General features: G+C 39.2%; 1 protein-coding gene across 1 annotated transcript; it reads left to right on the top strand.

Annotated features, from left to right (window-relative positions):
- Window positions 1-6,720: 6,720 nt before the first annotated feature.
- Window positions 6,721-12,106, top strand: dbx2 (developing brain homeobox 2). Its single transcript, XM_056387894.1, has 4 exons — window positions 6,721-7,163; window positions 8,294-8,377; window positions 10,332-10,516; window positions 11,393-12,106. Exons 1-4 carry the CDS (start codon window positions 6,893-6,895, stop codon window positions 11,582-11,584), a joined length of 732 nt encoding a protein of 243 aa, XP_056243869.1. The 5' UTR covers window positions 6,721-6,892; the 3' UTR covers window positions 11,585-12,106.
- Window positions 12,107-12,267: the final 161 nt, after the last annotated feature.

Below are 12,267 nucleotides of genomic sequence, written 5' to 3'. Positions count from 1 at the left end.
CTGGATCCAAGACACATCTAGAACTGCAATGAAACGGGTTGACAGGACCACTTCCTGTCTACCAGAGTTTAGGTTGAAGCAGAATCACCCTGCTTTGAAATCAATGCAAACGAGAGGGGAGAAACGACAACGCTGATACCATGTCTCAGTGCAGCAGGAGAGTATATTCAAAGGCAAACATATCCAGGCTGACTGGTGTTTTGGGGCACCAAACAACCCCCTTGAAAGAATATCAAAGAGCCGACAGATCAACACTGGGGTGCTTTTGGACTGGGGAAAGCGGTTCATAGTCCACCTGCCCAAAGAATACCCACATCCACATGTGCTTTTTGACAAGCACAGCAGCCACAAGTTTCTTACTCCCATGAGAGACAACAACGTGCAAGTTGTGTGCTTGCGTGCATGTACAAGCAGGAATCAGGGTCAGTGGGATCTACCCACTAGATCTCAAAGGAAAAAGGAAAACAAACATCCCAAAACACCAAAAGGTAAGAATTGTGTGTGGTTCATTTGCAGCAATATGGGGACACAGAGGACCCAGAAGAAGGCAGAGGACCGGATCTCATGTGTAATTTGTCAGTGGTGGTTTCAGGAGTCATGTGAAGATAGTGGGGTCATTGATTTTTGCCTGAATCAAATGATGTGTTCCTCAAACACTTTGTGGGGGTGGGAGACAGTTTTTAATGAATTTTGGACCTGAAGCATTTTTTAATTCAGTTAAATATATTCTTTGAATTTTGGACTTCAATCATTTTTTTTTTTACCTCAATTAAATGTGTTAAATTTGTTTTTGACCTCAAGCATTTTTGTTTTACCTCAATTAAATGTGTTCATTGAAATTAAGGGAGAATTAAGGGAGGGAATGGAACAACGGGGGGTTGTCGTGACAGTGAGGAAAAGCAGTCCCAATCATTCTTAATTCATCCTTAGTGCAATCGACTGTGGCTAAATTGCTGGTTGCCACAAAACGTCAGCAGACATAAAGTGGTCTTAGAAGTATGAAGCCAAATTCATCTAGATTTGTTGTTTCTTAGTCCTGAAGATGTTCCAGCACTCATCCAGGAAGCTTCATCTGTTCTACTGACAGGTGGAGAGTCCCCAAGCATTTAAAAATCTCTGGCAGGTTAACATTGATGTTACATGAGGTCACAGAAGTTGTCAAAGTCATACAGCAATCATGGGAGTCTAGAGTATAATGAACAAAACTGTAAATTTGGGTGAAACTGCCTGGGAAGGGATGTCTGGGTGGCATTGTGAGCAGCTGATGAGTAAGCCCTCTATTTTCTCTTCAGGAATGGTTGTTCCAGTTTGAAGTGGATGGCCTCCTTTATTCCTCTTTCAAACCATCTGTCTTCTCTGTCCTCTTGTGAATAGAGGTCGATAGAGAAAATACCAACTGTTTCAAAGCCTTACATTTACCAGTGTGTCATAAATGCTTTGATTGTTCTATGATCAGAGTTATGACCTCCTGTAAGCATACAGTTTCATTTCTTCAATTAGTTAAGTCATTCAGTAAAGTTAAAGTTTTGTTTTTCAGCAGGTGGTATGAAAATGAATTAAAATGGAGTGCTTGGCTGCCTGTGTGACTCAGCCTTGCTTTTTTTATACTGCCTTTTTAAAGAGCACAGATGCTTTGTGCTTTGAATATTTTTTATTCATCTTGCATCTTCTTCATCCACGGAAGCAATTACCATTTTTGAAACATAACTGTTTTATCAGCAGCCATGCTATGCTAGTGACGATTTTTTTTTTAAGGGATAATATACAGTTACATTTTTCCTGAGTCCTAATAAAATTTCCTGCCAGATGGACATGAATCGAAGCATTTTCGTAAAGGCTTGTTCAGAGGCGATCACACGTCCTCAACAAACTCCAGCCAATCCCTGGATCGCAGGGAAAGTCTTTTGTTGGCTTTGGTGGTGTGTTGAAGTAGGCTGACAAGTCAAGGCCAGCAGATATGATTATAGATCCAGATCTTGTGTGGTTTACTGAGTACCCCAGATGATTAACACCAATATATTTGTCATATCAATCTGCCTCCCCTTCGATACAGTTTTCCTTAATGCCAAAACATGTTTTGTTTTAATTATGATTCATACAAAGTGGATATACTTTGACAAATAGGTTCTTATCTGTCTCCAATTCAGCTTGTTCATAGGTCCACAGTGTGTAACTAATGGGTGCCTATTGTTAATAAAACAAAGGCAGGCAATGGCTCTCCATGCAGTGGCAGAGTGTCACATCTGCTGTGTGAGAGGGCCTCCAACCCTCTATTCATTATTAATAATACTAGATTTTTTCTGGGTCCAGACACAGGAAATGTAATTGCTTTGTATTGCCCACAAGTTGTCATTTCCTAAAGTGCCATCAGGAAAATAAGAGTCATTAAAGCATGCGCCCAGCCAAGAATGAAAAGTAATAAACGCACATAGTGCCAAGACACAACTTGCTGTGCACGTGCACACGCACACACGCATATACAGACACGCACACACACAGTGACACACACACACTCAGGGCAAGGACAGAGGGACAGTGGTCCTTTCGTTCATCTCGAAAAGATCCAGATGGGAGATGCATTACAAATCTCTCAGGAGGTTATTCACTTAGGGCCACAACTGCACCATACAGACATATTAATGCCAGAGACTAAATGGATATCGCTTACAGTAGCTCTGCCAGGATTTGAATGAACTGCAGAAAAGAAACTGGCCCCATTGTTCCCACAGGGGTCTGCCAGGATTAATTTTTTGCATTATTTCATGTTGTATTGACCTTGTCTGTCTTTCAAATCTGACATTCATTTACAGTCATATTGAAAACTGTATTCTAAAGATCTATTACATCCATCTGCTAAATAAAGTGTTTCATATTCATTAGCACTACTTTGACATTATATGATGGATTTAAATATAAGGAAAAATATGACTTCAGTGAAACTGACAACAAAGAGTTTTCACATTTGTATATATTTTGATTCATCTTTTAGTATGAATGATTTCACTGCAAAGTCACTATTAATTTGTATGTTCAGGCATTTAATGCTCCTATTCTGACAAGGGGACTCACAAGAACTAGAATTCTTAGTTTGACAAATTGACAAGGCATCAATAGAAACAAGTGCAAAATCATATATATATATATATATATATGTACTTCAAATAAGTGATCAACAAAAATAAATAAATAAAATCAAGTTTTTAAAAAGAGAAAAAAACTATTCATTTTCCAGATACAATGTTAAACAAAGCCTAGATTTAAAAAGTACATATTAAAAAATCATAAACGAAATCATTAATTAATCCACTGAAATACAGACACTTCGCATTCTCTCAGTGCCATCTTGTGTCCATGGGTGTGAACTGCAACTACAGTATCAGAGTGTAGCAGTACTGAGGTCAGACAGACAGTGTCACCCTTTGACCATCCCAGAATTAAATACTTGATGAGCTGTTATTTAGGCAACACAAAGTTGCTGCAAGAACAAGGTAAAGTGTAAACAAAAAGTGAAAAGAAAAGACTATGTACTCCACGACCTCCTTCAGATTTTAAAGGTTTAGACCTGTTTATTGTTAAAGGTTTGCCTGTATCCTGAAGGTAATGATTTGTTCAGTAGTACAGTGGAATTATTTGTTCAGAATACAAGACTATAAAACTGGAGCTGTGCGTAGCATCGAGTGTAGCTGCCCCTGAAGAATTCTTTGGACATTGAAAAGACTTACCGAGAGATGGTAATACTCAGGACTAACAAACAAAATACAGCCACTCACAGACAAATAGGGTTTATTGGTGGGGGGAAAAAAAACCCAAAAACATAAGAGATTATTTATCTGTGCGCTATTTTGTTTGTCCGTTCAGATTGCTACGATCATGCACCTGATTCATTGTTCAAGATTTCAAGCAGTGCGTGCTGCTGCTTTCTACAATACTCAAGACTGCCCATCACATATCTAACACGTATTACAATAAACAGTTTAGGGAGATAATTATTGATGGTGCTTATAATAATAATATTTTGTCTAGGAATGTGTGACAAATTAGAGAAAAGGGTGAAACACGCGTCACCTAATGTTGCAGGATTGTGTGGGCTTTTCATGATATAGCTCAAGAAGATTGTGGAAAGGCTCCATTTTTACGGGTGAAAAAAACCCACCAGCAGAGGGCTGAAACAAAGATAAAAAAAAAAGAAAAGCTGTATTTTTAAATGTGACCAGCTTAATATGGTCGTACTCTTAATCCAAACACGGTTATACGTCTGTTGATCTTTTATAGACTGTCCATGCAGTGCGGTTGCTCCACACAGCCACTCCCATTCTCCCTGGATCCTATTGTGAATGTGTTCAGTGAGCTGGCTCATTGGGCCCTCATGGTGAATGGCCTGCAACCATTCACTCAGCATACAGAAGCTCATTAGAACTCTATAGACACACAATTGTGAGGCTCACATTAGAAACTTCCTCCTCTGGGGCACAGACACTGCACACAAAGTGCCAGTTTGCTGCTAAGCTAAGCTCATTGTCTTCCTGATTCATAGAGCCTGGCCCTCCATTCACGATATTAAGTTCGAGTGGTGGAATATCAATTGCGTGTGCAATGGGCCGGTATCTTTTTAAGGGCTTTAGTGGGGTTAAAAAAGAGAGAAAAGGGATCTCAGCCAGTCTGCAGAGTGCTAGCTTTCAACAGGGCCATTGTGAGGATTCTGAATGAAGGGACCCCCGTTTTTTTCCCTCCATTTCTAAAAAGAGATGGACATCAAATAAATTCACATGAACTTGCTTCAGGGTGTTTCCAAGACCTACCGTTTAAGAATAGCTTAATTATACCTCCCTCTCCTGGAGAGCTCTATTGGAATCTGGCTAATTACGAAGTGGTGAATCTTAATGATGATACGCTCTTAGCGACGCCTTTTAAAATGTGCACAAAGTCGTGTGAGATTTGTTCTACCTAAAATGTCAATGAAATATATGATTTTAACAGGAACACACAGTGTTGTAAGGAGGGTTGTTAGTTTTGAGGTGCACGAAACAACTTTTGAATTTGCCACAGATTCTCATTTATTGCTCAGAGGCTAATTGAAGGGGAGAAAAAGTGTGACTGTATGAATAAAATGCACAAATATCCTCAGTGTTATCACATACCTCGAGCACTATCTGGATTTTTTCAAATTCTAAACAAATACAGTTAATAGTAACACTGGAGGGCAGTCTGGGGTTCCCTCCTGTTTTCTATGTGTCATATAAACAAATGACTCCACCAAACAAAAAGCCTTGGGGGACTACCACAGTCACTGGTCTATGTGGAGCATGTTAACACACACTCACTACACAAAAGTAGATAGTGCACACAGACTTGCTGACACTCATCATGTGACAGAGTTCTATGCCTTCTCCACCAGTCTGAGGAATAAAACCTCAAATTTGATTACAAGCAACCTTTGGCTCCCTGGCCATCACACAATAGGCTGAGCTGTCTGGGCCAATTTCCATGCTCAGCATGAGGTATCTACACGCGCAGACTGCAGCTCCCTGCCACCCCCAACACCCCCCGACCAGTGTGGATATGCCTGTTTACTGTGCCTAAACTCCGGGTCTGTCGCCCCTCTTGTTGGATTTTCCATTATGATGTTGAGGATCATTAGTTGCAGTGTGAAAGGTTACACAAGCCTCTTCTTGGATGCGTTTGTACCAAAACATCACTACATGCATATGTGTGTGTGTTTTTGTGACCATTTTTATTGTACAGTTGCAACCTTCAAATATTCAGCATATGCCCCCATTGCACTAAAGACTGGCTCTAAATAAATAATTAGTCTGCTGCCTGGTGGGCCACATGGATTTCTCAAGGCTGACCTAAAACTGAATCCTACCAGGACTTAAACACCTCAGTATAGGTAAAATAAAAGTTTTAACTTATTGGCAAATAAACTAGCCCAAATGTTACCAAAACTGAAACAGTAATGGTTAGGAAATCTGACATGTTAATGATATGTAGGACTTACAATATATAATAATGCAGCCATGCTATCAGTCTCTGAGTATTATGCACTAGACTTATGCAAAACTTTTCATCCAAATAAACATTGCAACATTTGCATTTTCATGCAAAAATTTTAATTTTCATGAGTTTCATTTGAAAGATTTTAGAATATCAGTAAAAGCAGGGTGTGATATGTAACTACTAATACAATTCTAATTATACAATTGCATACAAATGAAAAAACATCAGGTCATCTAGCCAGGCAATGTAAAGTGACCTTAATGGTGTTGTGCTTTTAGAAAAAAAAATTATTTTCATTAGATTCTTGCACTTTTGCTCTGATCTTTGAGGAGAAAATGTTATTATTTATTATTATTATTATTTATCCAAACTAATGTGGTCTGTTTCTGGATCATTTTGCAATCAAGAAAACCCTCACAGAGAAATGTTTCTGAAATGAAACAGGAAAAAAAGCACATTGCAAAAGAACTGCTGTGGGGTTTGTATGAGGCACAATGGAGCTGTGAGGGAGTCTAGAGAAAAGAGAAAACTATTTACTACTAGAGAAGACTGTTTGGTGCATGTTAAACTTTGGCCAGCAGTTCATTGTCTCTGGTGTCTATCATTTAATAGGCTAGTTGACATAATGAATGAGCCAGACCCACCTTCTGCCACTCCAGAAAGGACCCCAGCCTTATCTGAATTGAGAAGCACATTAGAGCCTCTCAGCCAATCACGGCACAGCTCTGTAGCAGAAGTGCAGGCCCGAAAGAGGAAGAGCAGAGAACTTTTGTTTTCTTCAGAGTTTAATGAAGTTGGCCTGGTCACTCAAGAAGGGATTAAAGGCGAATTTAGTGTCACTGAGCTGTGACTGCTGAAGAGGGAACTCAAGTGTTCGGGTCACTGTGTGAACAGGATGGTCTCAGTTCATAGCTGTACCAGGAGGAATATGGCTGGATCTCCTCCTGCTTTACCGGGCTTCGGGAGCTCTGGAAAGAGTTTTCTCATTGACAATCTGCTGCAGACATCTTCAGCCCATTCAGAAGGAACAACAGGTGGACACCTGAGACGAGCAGCATGTGAACATCCAAGGAGAACCTGGGGCCCTGAGCTTGGAGCCTACCAAAGTCAGGCTCAGGGTCCCCAGCAGGTGAAAGACTTAGGAGGACCACTTCTGCCACATTCAGGTAAACTGTTTTTTTTTTTTTCATCGAAGCAGAACAAACTAAATTTAACATGTTTGGATTATGTTTTTATTGCGAGAGGCTACAATGTTAACACAATGACAGCATTTTTTTTCTGTCTACAAATATTTTATTTCTTCCTTCTTAACTGTTATATTCAAACTATAAAAAGGATAAATGTTGTGTAACTTGTCATGTTTTAAACATTTTCAATTTTTAGGCTGGAAATTATTAATAAATCTTCATTTTAAATTAAGTAGATTATATGCATCTTTGAGTGATGTTGGAAGAGATATCACAAATTAGCGCGGCATGAGTCATTTACATTTTTCCATTAAAACAGATTTTTGTATGTATGTATGGAGGTATAAAGTTATTTAATAGGCAATTATTTTTAAACGAGCAGTTTCCCTGCTTTGAGAGCACAGAATTTCCCACCAAATATTATACACTACCAAAGTAAAGAAAAGAAGTCCTTTTTGTAACATAAATTACGAATTATATTTTCAGTGTTAATAAAGGTTGGTATAAGCGGCAGTATCCACACTGAAGTAGAGAGTTTGGGATCTTTTTAAACTATTGGGTATGTGTTGTAAGTGTTATAACATTTAACTAAAATGTAATTTGTAATATAAAAGTAACAAATTAACATAAACACTTTTATCCACATAAATTCCAATAATCTCAGCCTTGGTCAGGAATTACAATGACTGCAAATATTTTGCAAAAGCAAATTTAATTTTTTCAATTAGAATACTAAAAACATATTCAAACTCAAGAAATATGTGAGCCTTCAGATTCCAGCATGTTCATTATTATTGCCTATACTATATAAGCAATCAATTTTGAGACTGAATTAGTACATTTCTGTCCATGTCTAGATTTAGTTTTAGTTTTCAAATAGAATTTTCCAATAAAAGCATTTAATTATCAAAAAAATAAAAGTTCAGGGTTCCATCAGTACACATCAGCTAAATCATAGCACTGTTGTAAAAATGTAGATAAAAAGAAAACAACTGTTGAAATGTGAAAGGTGGGACTCCAAATGCCCTCAGGAATTGGCAATGATCCAGGTAGAGCCCCTTGAGGATTATACATGTCACATATCTGACTGTCCCTATCTATATTTGCAGGTGTGCTGAGCAGTGTTTTCCTGCGGAGCCCGCAGTATCTGTTGGCATGCTGCGGTGGGTCCAGCCCCCCTCCTGTCTTCTCCAGTGAGTGTTTTATGCCTCATCAGCAATGCCTCAGCTACTCTCTAAGCATTAGCAGCAGGGTCTCCCATGCTCTCCACAGCTAATTACTGATGCAATGCCAAAGAGCTAATTCTCCGCTCAACTCTGCACAGCTCTATTCATAACCATTCACGGCTGTTCAGGATGGGGAAGGGGGGTGGGTTGCAAGGCTTTTAAGAGTCCCAGGGGCCCCCTATTTTGTACTTGCAAATACAGACTTTTACTAGCGCAAATATGCAGAGCTAATAAACATCTTGTCTTCTGTCATATTAAGATTACAATTACCAGGTGCCGATTGTTACTTCTGAGTGAGGCAGATTGTTTCAACGCTCAGTACTCCTTAAGCACATTAATAAGTTTGGTGGTGAACCCCAGCAGTTTAAAGTTTAATTTTCTGGCTGCAAGAAATTTGAAAACATCCAGGAAAGCTGTAATTGCATCTGAAATGTTTAGATTTTCCACTGAATTGTGCTTGAAATGTTCCAGCGTATATTATTTAAGACTTGTGTTGAGTAGGTTACTTGTACTATATTGTAGCCTACACTGGTTGTATTCATTAAGACTAGCAGCTGTCTTATTTTTGCATTGTCAGAAAGCAACTGGAAGTTATTAGTTGCTGCATCCTATGATGCCTGTCAAGAATTGTGGAAAAGAACAGAAATCAGAAAGCCCTCATCCCACAGGTCCCTGGAGTCCTCTTAGTAGGTTGACACTTTCCCACAGTGCCCAGCAACACAACAATGCCAAGTCTGGCCGTGACCAATTGGCACATTCACTCCACCATCCACACGCGACCTCACTGCAATTTTTCACTGCAGCAATGAACTCTGCCAAGCACAAAAAACTTGCCCATTTCTCTGCTGAAGAGGGCTGGACCAGGAACATCCCCCGGCCATTGTGTGGCTAAAGAGCTTGGTTCGTTGACCCCCCTCCTTTCTCCTGTCCTTCAACTCTCATTCCTGCCCATTGGAGACCTCTTGACTAGGACATAAAGCATTCAATGAAAGTGACTTTTATAGACTTATTCGAGCTCATCTTCACATACAAACTGGCTTCATACCTGCAAGTGAAAAGATTTAGTGTTGGGCCACTGAGCCATCGAGTAATGGCATTTCCATTGAACGGCTCTATTGTTGGTGTCCCACAGGGCTCTATAGCTGGCCCACTAGGGTAGACACACACGTTGCCCAGGAATGACCTGGTAATCAGCTATTTAAGTGAAAGCCATTGAGTCCCAATAGAGAAGTGAGAAGCATGTCCAAACCTCTTATGTGCTCCCTAGAGGTGGTCTATGTGCAGATTTGTCGTACAGATTAAAAAGGCAATGTTGAATGGATTGGATAAATTGTTCCACTTGACTTTTGTTGTGTGTGCACCTGTGAGTGAAGCAGCGTGGGATTGCTCCTCACAGGTCACCAAATCCCTTTTTTCTCAGTTGAAATGGTTTTCTATTCTCTTTAGTCACCCTCAGTTTGTTAAATTTGGCAAATAGAAAGAGAGGAATTGAAAGTGAGTGATAAAGTGAGTGTGACAAAAACAGCCATCAGCTTGTTTTGAAAAGGTAGGGAATGTGGTAATGGTTGGTAAAATGTACAAACTGATTGTGGATAGAATCAGATTGTGTACCTTTAAATTAAAATAATCAAAATCATGAATAAATGAACCATAAATTATCTGGGCAGTTTAACCATTAATTTAGTTGTTTGATCACAATTCCCCACACTTCTATATTCCACAGGCTGCTACTTGTACCCTCTATAGACCATTTGCATATGGAGCTACACTTTATTTTAGGATTGTGACAACCTGCACATGGCCCAGAGACACACAATCCACCAATGACAATTAAAAACCAATGACCCATACAAAAGTCATGATGTCAGTATATCAGTATGGGTCAACACATCTATTTTTGTTTTTTCCATTTATCTTTCAGAGGGAGCAAATATTCGAATGTGGTCTGCTGACATAAGCCCTAAATCACGCAGGGGGATCCTTAGGAGGGCTGTGTTTTCTGAAGAACAACGGAAGGAGCTGGAGAGAACTTTTCGGAGACAGAAGTACATCAGCAAGACAGACCGGAACAAACTGGCAGCTGATCTCAGTCTCAAGGAGTCACAGGTAGTCCAATATGAATTACCTAAACATTTGCCTATTTAATCTCTAATCTTAAAAGAAATTATCTAAAAAAATAAAATAAAATAAAAAAAACGTGTATTTATGAGGCACATGACAGCCATATTACATTTTACAGATCAAAGTTGAGCAGGGGTGCAAGGGAAGGTACAGCAAAATCCCACTCAGTGACCAACAATCGAAGACTGTATTCATTAAATGTGAAGTGACAGGAACATTATGAAATTCAGCAAAACACAAATTAATATTGGCTTTAACGTGAATAGGAGTCTACAGCAATGCCACTGGGGACAGGGGTTCTCTTAGCTAAATGCCAACATGAGCATGCTTGCATGACAATGCTAATCTACTGATGCTAACCAGACATAATGCTTATAATTTTCACCATCTTAGTTTACCATGTTATCATGCTAATGTTTGAAAATTAGTTGTATTAGCATTGAACTCAAAGTATGGCTCAGGCTGTTGAGAATGTCATTAGACAAACTGAAATGTTGACCTGATGATGGGGCTATATGGAGAGTCAGGATCACTAAAGTTATTATAACTTACTCTGAACGGGACATGAATGTCTATACCAAATTTCATCATATAAGTTGTTGAGACATTTCATTCAAAACCATAAATGGGAACTTCATAGTGGGCCTGGAAAGGGATCATTAAAGTCAGTACGATTCTTCCTCCGGGCACCATAAATGTCTGAACAAAATTTCATGGCAATCCATCCAACAGTAGAGGATGTTTCTGTCAGGACCCAAGTGGTGGACATACAACAGACATTGTCACCCCTAGAGCTGGCTAAAAATGAATGGACAACCCGAATTGAACTAAAATGCCTCTTCCACTCTCCTGCTGCTTTAGGTGAAGATCTGGTTCCAGAACCGCCGAATGAAGTGGAGAAACTGTAAGGAGAAGGAGGTTCATAATACTCGCTCCCCAATGGATGAGCTCATGGCCCGAGGTCTCGCTCAGGAAGAGGAAGAACCCTCACAGAATCACAATGTTGCAAAAACAGAGAGATCACCACCGCAGAAGAGCGTTAAGGACACATGAAGGGCTGTAATGAGGCGAACGTAATCCAGGGACTTTCTCACTTCCACAAAAGCCTCAAAAAAAGGCTACAGTACTGGGGTGTGCTTAAAAATGTGTGGATGGAATATACTGTCTGTGAAAACTAACATTGATAATATTAACTTGTCTTTCAATGCATGTAACTGTTTTGTTGCATCATAAATGTAATTAGGTTCAACTGCATGGTCAATCATCTTATTGCATTTCACTGGCTTCAGTAAGCAATTTCATGGTTATTTCACTGACATATCTTTCCAGGAAAGAGTCCCACTCTCCGATTGTAATTGCAATCAGTTAAAGGCAAAAATGAGTCATTTCATTTATTGCATTTACAAATCAGACTTTTTCCCATATTTCCTGTTTTGGTAAGCTTTAAACTAATACTCTGTTATTCTCATAATCCAAATCCCTTTTGAAGTCAAATTTCTCTTGGTGTGTTTTGTAAATATTTTTTTCATGATCTTGAAATGCATAGATCAGCTGTAAATAAAGTGTTTAAATGAATCCAGATCTCTACACTGCTTATTGCTGCTGTGTTGGGCTCTGTGGAGCAAAACCCTTACATATTAATGAAAACTTGACTACATTACCATTTAAATATGTAGAACTTGTGCTCTCCATTAATAAGATGACCAAAAACAATAATGATGGTTACTTAACTTTAT

Source organism: Seriola aureovittata, chromosome 10, assembly GCF_021018895.1.
Source record: "Seriola aureovittata isolate HTS-2021-v1 ecotype China chromosome 10, ASM2101889v1, whole genome shotgun sequence".
Taxonomy (NCBI): domain Eukaryota; kingdom Metazoa; phylum Chordata; class Actinopteri; order Carangiformes; family Carangidae; genus Seriola; species Seriola aureovittata.
Note: the sequence above shows the minus strand (reverse complement) of the source record. Positions and strands in the feature narration are given on the sequence as shown.